The sequence below is a fragment of the Rhinolophus ferrumequinum genome, chromosome 7 (assembly GCF_004115265.2).
Source record: "Rhinolophus ferrumequinum isolate MPI-CBG mRhiFer1 chromosome 7, mRhiFer1_v1.p, whole genome shotgun sequence".
In the NCBI taxonomy this organism is placed as follows: domain Eukaryota; kingdom Metazoa; phylum Chordata; class Mammalia; order Chiroptera; family Rhinolophidae; genus Rhinolophus; species Rhinolophus ferrumequinum.
The window spans coordinates 76,744,998-76,762,132 of NC_046290.1; the positions used below are offsets into that span (position 1 = coordinate 76,744,998).

Sequence of the window (17,135 nt, forward strand, 5' to 3'; positions counted from 1 at the left end):
TCTCTGTTTCCATCTATGATCCAATAAAATTTTATATGTAACAAATCTGAGACCAAACTCAAATACAGGGATGAATTCTCACAAGATACTGATGATTAACAGGCTTTTCCGATGCTGTGTCTAGAAACTATTGAGTATCCTTTGCCATGTTTCCTGGTTAAACAACCGGCCTCTCCCTTTTACAAAACTTCTTGGAGAAGAAGTTCTTGGAAGTTCCGCGTGCCTTGCCTACTCCTGGGCAAACCTAACACAAAGAGTGGCCACAGGAGGTGCCTAAGTTATGTTTCAACATAATTTTGTCCTGGACTTCTCCTAACTTCTCTAAAAAATACAGAATGACAGCATGGCCATTAGAGTACCAAGATCATCACCATAAAATACTAAAAAAAGCACCTTCATGGGTCAAGCAGAATAACCAAAAGCTATTTATCCATGCTTATTTCAAGAGCATTTTGTTTACTATTCAATAATTTGACTCATCAGCATGTTTAACAACGTATATAAACTTCTGCAAAAATACAAACAATATCTTGGCTTTCTATATTTTTATATACATGAAGTATGTCTTCCCAGAATAACCCACATTTATATGTGTAGTACATTCAAACCTACTATGTAGTAACACACACACACACACACACACACGCTGTTTGTCTCAAAAAAAGCTGATTTCAGTAGCAGAGATGGCAAGGGATCTTAAGTGAGAAATATACTGAAAAAGAAAGAAATGCAAATTCAGAGTCATGTCAGGCAACAGATTTTCCAATGGTGATAAAATTGTACGAAACAAGACTATTTAAGAAAATTCACCAGAGTTACTGAAAAAAAGCAATTGAAATGCCAGCCAGGGAGGAACAGAGTATTAACTGGCAAAGAAGCCTGATAACCTACAAGCCCTCTACTTGTTCCAAATATTTATATTTCAGGTGAAATTCATGTTTATTTTAGAATTAGGAAAGCATACTGCTCACATCTTAAAATTTTCAGGAGCCAGCAACTTGTTTAATTATTAACAGAGTTCCCTGACCAAAGTACTACTTCAAAAAAGGTGGTTTCCTCACATATCACACCCTTCTTTTTGCAATCCAAGGCCGAGCCCAGCGATTGGCATATGGACATTGTTGAATGAAAATCATGGTGGGTAAATTAGTATCTAGGTGAAATCTTGCTCTTACGTGTATTATAACTGGGTGAGATTTTGGAAATGAGAAGAGAGACTTGTCATGAATGTCAATCCTTTCACCACTCTGTAAGGGTGTCAATATATAGCACTTTTTCTCAAATATTTTCAGTACAATATCCTACACTTTCTTGGTTGACACAAGCATTAGGAAATTCAACTGCTCTAATTTTCTAAAGCTAAACTCTTATTAAGAAAAAGCACAGGCATGAAACAATATTTCATTAAACACTTATGGTTCGGTAGTCATTTTGCTCTGTTTCAGTGAAATAGCCTCAGGACAGCTGAAGCTGCTAAATGTAAAAGAAAACAGAAACAAGAATGATAAGCAATTCCCATTTCTAGTGAAATATGAAAGCATAGAATTTCTATTTTTAATTTGAAGTCTAGAAACAAAATTAAATATATGTTTTCCATAGCTGAGTTTAAAAACCTACGTTTCTTTGTAGAATAAAACAAATCCAAAAACTTTTTTTTTTAAATAGAGAAAAGCATTATTCTCAGGGTTATATAATTTTAATAACTTCGACCTTAATTTTCAAATCTTGGTTTTTGAAACTAGAGCACGTTGATCTGTAAACCGGTTACCAATTTGAGGTAAATCCTAAATCAGAGCTCGGCCTTCTGGATGTGAGAGGAACTGCACGGGCAGGTGCAGAGGTCACATTAGGAAACTCAAGAAGGATGATGATGTTTTGTGGTTAACACTTAGAATGTATAAAAACATCTCAATTAGAAGCATCACAGTTATAAGAAGATGAAGCTTTTTATTCCTGAACTTGACTCCAGAAAAGCAAGCGCTCCATTTTCCTGAAGTACAAAAGGCCCCCTTAAATACAAAGCCCAGGCTGCGCACTAAAGAGCAGTGCTTCTCAAATTTTAATGTGCATATGAATCACTTGAGAACTTGTTAAAATGCAGGTATTGATTCACTAGGTCTGGGGTGATGCCCAAGATTTGCATTTCTAACAAAATCCCAGGTGATGTGGATGCTACTGAGCCCTGGACCACACTTGCGTGCTAGGATATAGAGAACATATATATGTGGCTTTCCTGACTTCACCACGTAGTGGGGGAAACCTATCAGTAAACATGTAACCATCGTAGTTTGACTTTAAGCCGTTCCTACCTACTACTAACTACTTCATACAGTGATAGTAAATTTTTATTTTGATTACTTCTGCATTAAAACTTCTTTTCATTTGTATATTGAAACAAATGACTACGTAAAATAATGCCACAGAAAAAGATACAAGAGACAAATCTGTTGTGAACAGTTTGACTTAAAAAGAATCAAGGAAATCAATGATGAAAAAATTCAATTGTACATTAGGAGCTTCCCAACTGAAATACACAAACGTGTTTCAGTAAATAAAGAGGAAACCAACTACTCCTACATTCATCCAATTACACAATTACAGTTTTTTTTGGTTGAAAACATTTACCAGCAGGTTCATTTTTTCCCCTATTTTTATCTCGTGTTTTAAACAATTAGTCGAGTTAGAAGATCGGGGTTTACCAGTCATTCAGTCAATAAATATTTGTTCTGCATCACCAATGTGTTAGGCACTGGGCTGGATGCAGAGGACAGAGTGAACGGGTGGGGAAAGATAAACAATAAACAAGTAAACAATTAATAGAAAATAGAGAACACCCAGCACTACCTTGTGGGGCTTGTGAGTGAGCCACTTGGGAAACAGATTTTGCAGCCCCCGTCAGGCCTTGGTGACTGCAGGCCCAACTGAGGCCTTAACTGCAACCTCATAAAAGATCCTGAGGCAGAACCAACCAGCCCGGCCACTCCTGGATTACTGACCCACAGAAACTGTGTGAGACAATAAATGTCTGTTGTTTTAAGCCACTATGGTTTGGAGTGATTTGTTATGCAGCCAAAAATAACTACTAGGGCAGGGAGTTGGGTGAGAGGTAAGAAAACACCTACGTATTTAAATAGGGTGGACAGGAAAGGCTTTCTTGAGGAGACAGATACAATGGAGTCAGTCTTGAGTCGAAGGTGCTATTGGTGATGGCAGGATGAAGAAGCGCATTTAGAACAAGAAAACCAAGTGAATAAAGAAACCAAGTGAAGGTCCTGAGCTGTAATACGGAGGCAGTGTGGCCAGAGCTTATTTCTACAGGGAAGTGGGAAAGGTGAGGACACAGAGGTGGTCTTAGCCATTTTGGGCAGGGCCTCTTGTTAAGAGTTTAGATTACATTCTTAACACATTGGGAATCCTTTGATGAGTCTTTGGCACAAGACTAATGGGATCACTGTGTTTTAAACACCTCACAGGGGCTGCAGTATGGGAAAGGAATATCTACTCTTCAGTTATTCAGAGGCTCGGATAAGAATGATCAGGAAAGGTTGGAAAGTATTAGGAAAGGTACAAGTACATAATTACTGTTACTGTTACTGTTGCTGTGATTCCAGACTCAGGCCTGGTGTGGCCTCCAGAGTGTTGCAGGGGAAGAGACAAATAGAGGGGAGAGAGCAACGCGGTTCTGCTGGTTTCTGCAGGACCTCAGGGACTATTCTAAGGCAGCCTCAACCTCACTGAACCCAATTCCAAACACAGGAGGGAATTATATACTTGCTAAACCTAAAATGTTGACATGGAACAAGAACAAATTTACTGTACAAATATTTACTTTTTGGTATGGGTATAATTTTTTTAAAAATATATAAACTTAATTTTTATTATTTAGATAATACTCATGGAAGAAAAATTATCACTTATGCAGGTAATGTGTGTTGCAGAAAAATTTCAAAGGCAAATGTGTGAAAGAAGAGAAACTAAAACCACCAGTCATTCCAATTATTCCAAGATAAAAGCTGTTTTCATGTTGGTAAGTATCATTCTAGTATCCCTATGCCTATAAGGAGTATATACTGGTTATAACTAAGATTTTTTTTTTAAAGATTTTTTTTTCCTTTTCTATTATAAAAGCCATAAATGCTGATTTTAGGTAGTTTGGAAGATACAGAAATTATAAGGAAGAAATAACTAGCAGCAATAATACTGTCGTTCTTTCTTTCCAAGAATCTAAAGATAGCTGGCAAACCACTCAAGTCTGTAGCTGTCTCTCTGAGCTAGCTACCATTTTACAAATATTAATATCCTTAATTTTAGCGTAACTCCTTAGCTCATTAGAAAGGAAATAAAAGTTGAGGACTGTTCACTACAGAGAGGATTTTGGCACCATTTTTATACCTCACATTGAGATGAATAAGTTGTGGTGGGTGGGTAGGAAAAAGGGGCTCTTTCTCACCATAGATTCTAACAACTCTTTAAGATATTGCTGGGGCAGTGCTTGAAGGATACATAGACTTTTAGTAATTCACACAATAAGGGTGCTCAAAATGAATTTCCAACCTCCTGTCTTGAAAAGTATATTAAATTCTCGTTGTTCTGGTCACCTAAGTTTCTCTCAGTATATTTCCAACAACCTAAAACCAAGTTTAAAGTAGAAATTCTTCCCCTCCTGGACACCAGCCATTCTTATTTTCAAATGATTCCCTGGACTTCTCTGCAAAGTCTTTTGTTGCTATCTTGGGCAATCGCCCAGAACCACAAGTGCTGTGGGCCCAGAGAAACTTAAATCTCAGTGATAATCTTGAATATTTTATCGAACAACTAAAAGCCATTTACTTAATGGAAAGTATTACAATGCATGATGCCATTCCAATCAAGGTTTAATTCATTTGAAGGCAGACTTTCAAGAGTGTAAACTTGCATTTTGCTCATAAAAGGAGCAGCCACTCCACAGTTAAATTTCACAGGAATTTAGACCATCCATCCGTAGCTAATCCTGATCTAGCTTTACCTCTCTGAAACTATAGTTACCTTTTTGGATTCATTGGAAACATTTTTAGCCAAAAAAGTCTGACAGAGATTTGATCTTAATATACCTGAACTCTGGAAAGCTGTGGTGAAAGCTGGGAATTAGGACTGCATTATTAAAAGGTAACCTGAGATGATTTGGGGAGTGTAGAGAGAGGAAGGGGGAAAGCAATGAGCAGATACATGAATTAGGGTTTCATTTACACTTTTGGTTGTAAATTAGATGTTTTGTCTAGATTACACCCATTAGTGGACACAAAGGGAGAAAATGTGTTTGAATGTGATATGGTTTGAATTTCTAACATCTTAATCAAAATAAGGGACAAGAGTAATACGGGCATACAGAAGTACCCAGACAGAACCACAACTGTCTGGTTAATTAATGGTTATATCTGGTTTCATAGTAAAGGGGAAGTTAGACACATGATAGAAGTCACTATATGTTATGTATGTATAGCTGTGGTGCCATGTTAAGTTTATTATGAATTTTCTACGGTTCTCATCATGGAGTATGGATTCAGTCATTTTCAACACTCTTTTTGTCATCTTCATAAGTTCTCGTGCTAATGAACCCCTTTAAGTATTGTTCAATGTAAGGTGTCTGAATTGGGGTGGATTGCATCAGACTATTTAGAGTCGACAGTCTGTAAATGGTCCCTTGTTTCAGAATTCAGTCTTAATAAGGCATATTTCTACAACGAAATGAAAATTTTGTTCCCCCAGAATTTCTCATAAGGAGAGTTTCTTTGAAGGGAATACACTGATAAACCACAAACAGTGGAAGTGTCAGATGCTAAGGACATCTTTAGTAATAAAGATGGTTTCTAAACTACAACATATACCTAATATTAGGCAAGGAATTTGCATCCCTCTTAAGAAGGAGAAGGACATAGAGGAGTGAGTAAGAACACTGCGGCAGAGCAGGGTGTGGACCTATGTAAGAGAGAAAAATCTCAGTTCTGGGACTGGGGAGGGTCTCCAGGGGACAGAAGTGTCTAATATGGACTCTGAAGCTCCTCCTTGCTTAAAGAGAGACAGAGAGAGACAGATAGGGGGCTGATTTACATGTGATATAAATCTCTTCCATGTCCTCATCCCGTATTGCTCACCAATTCATTTGTGAACAGATTCTTATCTCTGAGTTCTGATTCTGGGTAACAATGGGGGGAAAATAGAGATGGCACAAACAGACACCGACCCTGAAGGACAAAGGGGCAATTGACATTTGGGTTATTATAGTGCTATTACTACTACTAATTATTATATTTCAGTATGAAACATTATATTGATGTTTGTGAACATGGAATAAAATCCAACAACTAACAAATGATTGTTTTTCTCAGTAGAAGTATAACTGACTCCATAATTCACAGATCTGCTAATCCTGTCCTGCCTAAGTCACTGGCAATGTTGACTTCTTCTTGAGCTTATGTGAATGCCAGTCTTCGATATAAGCAGTGTCTCCTCGCCTTCTCCCACAGAGCAACAAATGGCACAAGTGACAGTTGGGGGAGGGGTAAGAGGGTCTGGCTGGAAAGAGGGGCTGGCCATCTATGGGTTAGAGCAGATGACACAGGCAAGGGCCTTCCATCAAAATCCAACATACAGTAAACGCTTAACAAATGTGACCATTTATTATTAGTAGATATAGAAACACATTAGTCCTTCTGCCTGCTTCTGTCTCAAGAGAAAGGTTTTGCCCCCATCCATGGCACAAGGACAATTACCTCAAAGACCCAAGAGAGACAGGACTGGGGAAGAGATGACTCCTCTGCCCCTAAAGGATCTACTGACAAGTTAAGGGAGGTCCACCTCTCTCACTACTCACTGTTTTCTCGGCACCTTGAAGTCCGGCTGAAGAAAGCCTGCATCAATCCTAGCAATTAGATCGAGGTCTCTAGGTTCCAAATGCATCTTTGATAGATGTTTCTAACTGCATCAACGTGGCAGGTGCATTTCTCTCAGCATTTAAGGCTAATCTTCCCTGTCATCCAGGCACAAGTAACTACACAACCATGTCAGGAGGCCCCAGCATAAATCCACCAGGGGTTTTAATTACTCTCCAGTGACAATGTCTTATACAAAATCAGAGAGATGAAAACCCAACTCATGAGTTTGTATGTTTGTAGAGTGGGTGAGTGAGTGTGTGTGTGTGTGTGTGTGTGTGTGTGTGTATGTGTGTGAGTGAGTGATGGCCCAGGCTATCCCCAGACCAGTCAGGGCATCATTTCTGTACTAGGCAGGAATCAAATCAGGAACACATATCCAGCACAGGGTGTGCGCGACGGCACTGCGCCCTGTGGGTTTCAGGGGAAAGGATGATTCTCCGTGGGCATTGCCTGGGTCATTGCTTCTTCCTCCGTGGGCATAAATAGTGGTCAAGCTGCAGAGTCAGACAAAGTTGGGTTCACATCTCAGCTTGCTGCATCCTCATTGTTTCATCCCAGGCAACCTCTCTAATCCTCAAATTCCTCATCTGTAAACGGAGGTCATAACTATACATACGGCATAAGGTTGTTATGAGGATTAAGTAAAATAATCGATGCAAAGCACTTAATACTATGTGTTAAGTCCTTTCTCCCACCCAGGACTCTGGTTGGGTCAATCTGGAGAAAAGTATCTTATCTCCCACCTATGCCTAAGAGTAAATGTAGAGAACGTGCACGCGCATGCACACACACACGTGCACACACAAACACACACACACACGTACACACAAACACAACTGCTATAGACCTCACAAATTCAAAAAACGAACCCCTGCAATTTCATTCTATATATTGTTTATAAATCTAGGGACTCACATAATCCAGTCTCAGAGGGCTATCCCCTTAAAAAAAAAAATAGTCCAGCAATAAAAGTAATTAAAAGTAAATCAAATCCTTTATCTAGGCTCCTCAGATTCCATCAAAGTTTGACTCAAATAACCCACTGACATACTTCTTAATGTCCCTTTGCTTCCCTCTGAAGCCCCATTATCCTCTTAAGCTGCACTGCAGCGTCTCTCTTCAATGCTCCTGAACTCTGCAAACACACAAACAAGTGGCTTCACTGTTTCTCACCCCACTCACCCCCCCAGATCACCTCGTTATTGTACAGATCAGCTGCACCTCTCTCCCAGCCAGCAGGTCGCTCTCCTACTTAGGAGCTGGCAGGAGAGGCAAACTGACTGAGCGGGAACGTGATTCTCTTTAGTGATCACGGGGAATGGGACTGTTCTCCAGACTCATGTAAATGGCTTTTGCCTCTGCACATGCAAACCACAGGAGCACCTCACTGTACCTTTCTTCTTCCTCAGTCTTAATTCATGACTTATTTGCAAATACAAAGATAGAAAACTTTGCTATCCCAAAGTAGGAATGCACGTTTCCTATCTCTCCTTGGCCTTGTCTTTTAAAAAGAAAAAGGTCTTTAAGGTGCTACCAATGACTAAGTCTACTGTGAAAGCCCCACTAAGATGAGTCATTGGAAGAAGGATGGGAGAGAAACTACAGCGAAAGATAGGGTGCTGGCAAGTAGTGGATCTGTTTTCATAAAACACTTCAGACATCAATGGCATTTGTGTGAGGTAGAGGAGGCTCCTCTCCCGCTCCCGTACAGAAAGGAGGGCAGAGAAACGCAAAGAAAGTAGTAATTGTTCGGTGTCTACATATGGGGCCACTGCCCTCTAGTGTGTGCTTTAAAATTTTCAAAATTCCTTTATCCTGCTAAATCAGAGATCCCAAAGATAGTAGAAAACAGAATGAAACATGAACCCCTGTTAAACTATCCAACAGAACCATTTAAAAATAATTTAAATTATTAAGAGAGTGAGACCTGATGGCTTCCCACCGCCTCATTATCTGTTGGAACCCACACTCTTATCAGGCCCTAAAAATGGATTTGTTGTTCTAGTCCAACAGGTTGCCAAAAGGGCAGAAGAGATATTAAAAATACTTAACAACGGGTGTGGCACAGCTACCAGCATTCAGAACAGATGCCCACAAGATGCCAACTGGCAGCAGTGCTGGGGGCCCCTGCACTGAATCATGGGAGGCTGAGGGTTTCGGGGAGAGGAGATGAGCTAGCCAGGAGAACAGGGGGCCTGGTACAGAAGCACGCCGATATTTTAACACGTGGTCGTTGGTACTGGGGTGTTGCAGCTGAACATTCGCTCCAGAGAGGAGATTAGAGGATGTAAGAACAGCAACCCAGTGTACCCAGCAGAGCAGAAAAGTGACCCAGGGTCTAATAGCAAAGATGCTAAGGAGAGAACACAGGGGTCCGTCATTTCCCACCAGCGTCTGTTCCTTCTCTTTCCAACAATGAGGGACACCCCCCTAGTCTAGGGGTGGCAGGAAACCCACCTTCTACTTCTCCCTATGTGACATTAGGCAGATATTTTGAGCTGGGCCTCCGTATCTCCATTTTTTAAATGGAGAGCTTAGACAAAGGTTTTTTTAAGGACCCTTTCATCTCTAGGTAGGAATTATTATCCTTTTTTCATGATCTGGTATTTCCAAATGAATTCTACATACAAGATTATTCAGCATAGTGTTTAATGATAATAATATCTTTGAGACAGCTCCTAGCTCATAAAAAAATGCTCAGTAAATGTCTCAAAAAGTGATTGAGAATTTAGTTTTCATTTCTTCAGAATTTTTTTTAAGTTTCTGTTTCCAAATTCTACCCCAAACTTATCCACTTGTAAGTAACTCTGAAGCCTTGTTTCTGATAATTAGATGAGGAAAACAGCACACCAATAGCTACTGCTTTTTACTGAGCACTAACTTGCATGACGTATGGGATTAAGCACTTTCTATGCATTATCTTATTTAATTCCCATGAACTATATGAGGAATATATTATTATTCCTACTTTATGAGAATGCAGAGCCTCAAAGAGGTTAAATGACTTACCCAAAGTCAGACATAAGAGCACAGTGTGTGTCGCTAAAGTTACATCCTTAGTTACTCTGCTAGAGAGCCTCATGCATGCCATGTTTCCCTCTAGTTACTGGAGAAATGTGGAAAACAAAAACAGGTGTGAATTCTTCTGTTAAGTTCAATTTATTTTTTCATTTATTTACTAATTAAGAGATACCTACTTGCTTTTGGTGTCCAAAAGTCCTTTCTTTTATAAAATGATGGTGATACTAGATAGTAGGTGGATTGGCTTTTGATTTTTGGCAACATAAGAAATTGGCAAGTCTCAATATTTTGAAATGTTACTGGTCCATGAAATTGCAATATCTGGGATCTATTGTTACAATATGAACATTTGTTGTGCAGGTACTCTGTTCATTGCCAAGATTAAAAGCTTCTGAAGGATGGTATGCCTGTCTTTTGCACATCTTATTGATGATGATTTGTTGATAAGGAGACTCATACTATCTCTTCACAATCTGAATAGACTATAGAGAAGAAAGGAGATTCCTCTGGCCACTATATAAGTTAGTCAGTCCTTCCATTTATGACAAAGAGATGGAGGAGACAGAAGCTAAGCTAAGAGCAGTAGGAAAAAGGTAATAGTAAGCTGACTTTCTCCTAAACAAAAGCAGAGAAACTCTCCAGAAAGAAAAGCAATAATTTAAACCACAGAGCTGGCATTTGCAGATTTTATACTAAGAATAGCAATAATAATAACAGCAACAATCCTTTCCACTGTCGCAAAAAAGGAAAAACCACTGTCAAATTTAAAGTTCTCCCGAAAAAGAGTTTTGTAATTTCAATAGGATTTTACTATTTAATCTGAAATTTATTTTGGAAATTAAAAAGTACTTGTGAAGACGTTTTAATAACTGAGTCATATACATTTGATCAAGTAGTTAAACCAAAAAGAAGGCTCTTATCTATCTTGCCACTACCACACAAATTCCTTATTTATCCACACACATTTTGTGAATAAAGACTTTTCTGTATTGGCTGAAATGTATACATTTGAAGTGTTCCCCAAAGTAATATAACTATGGACTCTATATCAAATAAAGTTTAATTAATAATGAATTATATTAATAATTATGATCATATAGATTTGCGTGACAATAGAAACCATTTTAATTCAACTTCCAACACCCAGATGTTATAACTAGGCTAAAGACAAAAAAGGTGCTTGGACTATTAGATAAACAGAGTTGCCAAACTTGCTATATCCGTTTTTAAATTCACTTACTTTTATTTATACAACTCATAACTGTCTTTTTCTCCTCCTTTAAAAACATAAATCACTTTTGCAAAAAAAAACCCGTAAGCATGAAATTAAATCATAAAGTGGGCAAAGTTGAAGCCAAATTGCCCAGAGAATTCAAAAGGAAGCTGGCCTTCAGCCAGGACACAGAAAGCAGACACTACTGATTCTACCCGCATGGAAATGAGGCAACTGTGCTTACACTGTTGTTGTTTGAAATGTTAGGGAAAACTCATGAAACAGTGTACTTGTCCAGAGATAGTTGGCATTTTAGATCATTAACAATGCAAAGCTAAATGTATTTGTCTCTCTATCTAACCAAATGTATTTATTTATTGAAATTCAGCTTCAATCACTTGGAAGTGACAATACGAGATTCAGAAAATTATTTATCAACTTCATATTCTAGAGCCTTGCACAGCCCCTCTCAAAAATGCAATGTTTTATTTATATGGTCCCAATTTTATGAAAATCTGAAGGGTGACAAGCATGCCTTATACCTAAGAATTTCTTGTTCTTTGACTCTGAGCAATGCCCAATAAATTGTAACATCCTATTGAAATTAGAACCATCAGTCTTGCTCTAATCACAAAGCCAGGACACATCCTCTTGACCAAAGATTTCAATATAGTAATCCCAAGTTTGGCAAATACTGTAATGATTTTAGCATCTTTTAAATTTATTTTTATTTTTTTTTATTATAGCATCTTAAAATTACAAAAGGAGAAATGAAAGGTCCTTATAGTAAAAGCAATTCAGGGATACACACAACAAAAATTAGTGAAGTCCTTTTAAATGAGGAAAGACAGGGAGACAAATGATTACTTTTCGTCCGTCAGAGAATCTGTCAGAGAACAGGCAGTCATCTTTCCCATTGCGTTTCTTCTTCACTAACCTCCTAAAGTATGTCATATTGCTCTGCTGGTAGCTTTATGAGTAAGGCTGAGCTTGTACTGGCAGTTTCGCTGGTGCTCTGTGGTGGTTTGGTACTCAGTCAACTTAGCCAAACTGGAAGTATGTTTCCCAGAGTTCTCTTTCCTGTATGGTTCTGCATGGCCACGAGAGACATTCTGTGTGAAATCCAGAAGGCAGAAGTAAAGAGGTCATGTTTTCTTATGCTCTGAAAGTCGTTGCTCACCTCCGTGGTGTACCAGGCTTGCTTCCACTCTCACCTGGCGTCCTCCTTCAGCGTCTCTGAGTCCTGGGCCAGGTGTGTGTGCAGCTCCATAGTAATAGGAGCCAGCTTCTCCTGCAGGTCACCCACAGCATCGAGGTGGGACATGGTGGATTCCAGTCTGTCGTCCTGGGTCTGACAGACTTCTAGTAGCTTCAGGCTCAACACTAGATGCAGAATCAACAGCCTGCATAGACTGCTCTACCAGCGTCTACATTCGTGTAAGGTCTACCCCTCATAATAAGATCCTTTACTCTGTACGCTTATAGCCATTCTGCTTCTCAGGTAAAACTCTAACTGCCACAAGCTTCTACATACACCATCTTGTTGTCCTTGCATGTTGAACAGTATGTTAAGCTTCAAAGTCATAATATCCACTGTCTTTGGAAGAAGGAGAAAAAGACAGGTATTTGGTGGTAGAAGAAAAGGAAGAGATGCTTAGAAAGGTAAAAGCTAGTGTAGGAAGTTCCCAGAAGCTCATCAGTGATAAAAACGCTTGTGTCAGTTATCAGTTTATTGCCTCTCATGTCCACGTCCACCTTTCCATGCCCTGCATGGTGGTCCTGAAGCTGAACGCTTTAACCATTTCTTCTTTGTCAATGGGGGGGACACTAGAGGAAGAAGAGAATTCTCCTGGTTCTGCTGTGCGTGCCCCTGCATGTTCTTGTGGTGGGTGGAAGCCGGCGGTGCTCACCACTTGTAAGTTTCAGTGGCACCCTTGTGGGACTTCTCGGTGGGTTTTGCCACCACTGCAAGCAGCAGGCAGTGAATTCCACAGTGAATTCCTCTGGCACTGCGATCAGCACCTTCGTGGTGATGCTCAGTGAGTCTTGCTGACGCCCAGTGGGTGGCCTCCTGGTAAGTTGAGCTGACACTCCGGAGTGCTGGTTTCCTGCTCACAAGCCCTGGCCTGCAGCATGCCAGGGAACTTCTCTGTCACCCGTGGGCCCCCGCCACTCCCTTTCAATGGGGTCTGGTGAGGAGAGGGCCCTCTTCTAAATCTGTTTCTTCCTTCAGCACTCTGCCTCAGCTTTTGAGGGAGTGACTGCTCGTTACATGTGCTACTTCTGTATCCATTCGAGTTTTCTTTACTCCTTAGTAGGTAATCCCCTGCTACCAGTTAATATTTTTTTATGTTAAACTTTCCCTGCGTGAATTATTGTGTGCTCTCTGTCTCTGAACTGGACACTGATAAAATGCCTTTTGCTCTTAGAAACTATTTAAAAACAAACCAGAGGTTAATTTTATTAGTTTAGGACTTGTTTTAGAAGAAACATAAATTATTGTTAATGTGAGTATGTAAGTGAAGGCATTGCCCAAGCGTGCAGTTGAGAGCGGTTATTTGCTTTCTTTGGCCACCTATAATGGGTATTTATCAAACGGGACCCCCATGGACCCCTGTGAGCAGACCCTGCATCAGCTATTGCTATGAAACAAACCACCCTAACTACAATGGTTAAAACAACGGTCAATTATTATTTCTCACATTTGACAGGACTCCAAGGCTCATAACACCAGCATGGGCCAGGGAACTGTGTCCTACACAACTAGACTGAGAAACAACGGCTTGAACTGGAGTGGGAGGCAGGCAGTAAAAGGGGGGGAAAAAGAAAGAAAAAGGCTGTGCTGACATAGCACGTTATTTGCAAATTATTTGTAACAGCATAGCCTAAGTCTGGGCCCAGGCTCAAGAAAGATGACATATTTTAATGCTTGCCTAGTCTCCTGAGCATGCAGGAAAGCAAGATTAGGACAGTTAATGGTTCTACTCTATGTCCTTGAAGGGTGACCAAGTGACAAACAGCGTAATAACTATGGGTGCTTTTACAGAGTGTACAAGACACAGTCCTGCCCTAGTAGTGATTATGTGTGTTTGTGTGTGTGTGTTTTAATACATTTTAAATTTTATAATAGTTTCAGATTTACAGAAAAGTAGCAAAGATAGGACCGAGAATGCTCCTGTACCGTACACCCAGTTTCCCCTGTTATTAATATCTTCATTATTAGTTGTCACAATTAATGAATCACTATTGATACATTATTAACTAAAGTCCATAATTTAGTCATTAGTTTGCACCTAATGTCCCATGCAGTGTACCACATTACATTTAGTTGCCATATTTTCGGAAGGTGTGACAGGTTCCCTTTCTCACACTTTCCTTGCTTGTGATGTCCTTGACGGTTTCGAGGAGTCCTGGCTAGCTGTGTTGTAGAATGTCCTTCAATTGGTCCTTGTCTGATAATTACATTTTAGTTATTGCTGGCATATGTAGGACTGTTAGTTCCTTCAAACACGTCACCAACGAAGTCAGAATTAGACAATGTGCCTCAAACACAAAAAGTCTGAAAACCACTGGTCTACATCAAAACAGACTGTAAATATATATAAGGGATAAGTGAAGTTGTCAGGCTGCTTGTTCCACCATTCCAACTGCTGTGTCAAGAAGTAAGGTAGATTTATTGACTTTTCCCACAGTGATTGGATAGCAATCCCCATATAAAGTGCCTGTATGTCACCCAAAGTGGCCCAGGCCATCAACCATCCACTCTTGTTCTTCAGAGCTCACATAAAAGGGAAGACAATCGCTTTCCACCCATAGGTCACCATGGTAATGATTCATCCCAAGGTAAAGGGAAGGCTCAGCTAAGCATAAAGGGATTCTAAGTTGTGCCACAGTTTTCAACAGAAAATATTTTAGAAGTACAAACAGAAACATTAATTAATCTTTCAATGTACAATATTTTCCTCTTTGTTTTTCAAATGCATAAAGTCCAAATTAGAGAACAGAAAGGATTATATCCTATTAATTTGTAACGTCTGGTACACTAGAAGTATTCTAGTTGTGGAAAGTCTGTTGTAGATATTATAGTAATTAAATCTGTACAAGTGATAGACCAAAGACACTTTTTAGGCAACTACTCTGCTCTTAATAATGAGTAAACTCACCAATCATAAGTGTTTGGAACACTTAACATTACTGGCAATGCTGGAAACGGTGCAGTGCTTAATTAAAAAAAAGACAATATCTGATATATCCCCTGGAGCTCAAAATTAAAATATTTGCGTTGGAATACACACAGGCTTAAAGGTGTGTTCTGTGAACCAGAAAGTACTCACCGTGTTGGCCAGTTCGAGATAGCTTCCTCCTACAGCGTTGCCAAAATGCGGGGACTGTGTGAGCAGTTTGTGGAAAGCAGCAGCCTGCTGATGCAAAGAGCTCCCCCCATACTCAAGCAGCTTCTGTAGGGCCGGCTGACTCTGCAAGTCTGGGCTCTGGAGGTCCCTGGCACCTGAGTCGTATTCCCAGCTCTCCCTGGCCGCTGACAAGGCACCTAGGAGAGGCAGGGAAAATAAAAAGACGTTTCTTTCATTAGCCTGTGGGTGGCCAATAGGCAATGATTTGGAACCTCCTAATGCTTCCATGTGCCAGCACGTCAGAATACATGTGGCGTCCAGGCTGCATGCTAAGCACTTTCCCTTTCAAATTGACACATGGGGAGCCTGGAGATAAAAGCAGTTTTAGGCAAAGCATTTAGAAATAACTATCCAATGAATATGTGCCCCCTCTCAAACAGAAATGTTTAGCGAATAAACACTGGAGAGCCAAGAAAAGAGAATCCAGGTCAGAGCCACATCTGTCTGTGATTTACAGAGGGTTGCTGTATGATTAGCCTTCTTACTGTGATCCTTCTTCCCAGCTGAGGAAGAAGGAAGCAAGTGAAAAGATAGAAAGTGAAGACATGGCACTTTATCATAATTTTCTGGTGTCCATGTCCTCCTACCTGGAAGAGGCGGCAATAAGCTAGATTGTAACTGTCAGGAGTAGCCATGCTCTGAGCATGTAGCTCTGAGCGATAGAATGTGAACAGATGTGATAAGCATCACTTCAGGGCCTGGCTCATAACCCCTCCAGTGTGTGACTCTCCACGCTCTTGGCCTTCAGGCCTCATTCAGATGGGCACGGCACCCTGGGAAGTCATGTGGTACAAATGTGAAGCCACAAGATGGAAGATTGGAAGATACCAGGATCCCTGAATTACCTCCCACAGCAGGGCTGTCTGCTGGTCCCAGTACCCTGTTTTGACTTTACATGACTGAGAAAGGGAAACTTCTTTTGTGTTTGATTAACTGGATATTCTTGGTTCATTTGGGGGAGTATTACCTAGTATTACCTTCAATATTATAGCAGATTGCGCTAAAAGATCCTAATAAAAGATCCTAATAATTATAACACAATGGGAAAATACAATGAAAAAATAGACCTAGAGGAGGGGAGCTGACCTAGCCCCCTGGAGAGGGTTGGGGAATGTTCAGGGAAAGATTACTGGAGGAGAAATCCTGATACTCCAGTATACTTGCCTCTTCTTAAAAATAAATTTAAAAAATGCGTTTTGGGTAAGGCCCACTTCCTTGTATTGCTCACTACTGAACAGAAGTCCCTTGTGGGTGCAGCTAGTTAATGGAGCCTGGATCACATGCCTCTCGGCTGCAAGGAAGGCTGGGAAATTTGTTTTCTGGATGCTACTTTGGGGAGGTGGAGTATGTAAGGGGAGACCTTTTTTAAACATAGGAAGGGGAGTTGAAAGACCTGGCCAGCCAGAAAACAGGACAAAGATCTACCTATAGGCACTGTGCTAGGTACTAGAGGTACAGCAACAAGTAAACTGTAGTCCCTGCCTGTGGAGTTTTCATTCTGGTGGTCTTTAATCCATGACTTTAAGTGACAAAAAAAAGGGACTCATTAAAATGATTCCATTTGTACTATGAAAAGAG

General features: G+C 40.1%; 1 protein-coding gene across 2 annotated transcripts in view; it reads right to left on the minus strand.

The window, feature by feature from the left end:
* Nucleotides 1–17,135, minus strand: part of MCC (MCC regulator of WNT signaling pathway) — a 383,535-nt gene that overhangs the window by 272,871 nt on the left and 93,529 nt on the right. For both annotated transcript variants that reach the window (XM_033110748.1, XM_033110747.1), the window contains exon 3: nucleotides 15,480–15,694. In XM_033110748.1, coding sequence (XP_032966639.1) covers nucleotides 15,480–15,694 — 215 coding nt within the window. The remainder of the gene's footprint in view (nucleotides 1–15,479; nucleotides 15,695–17,135) is intronic.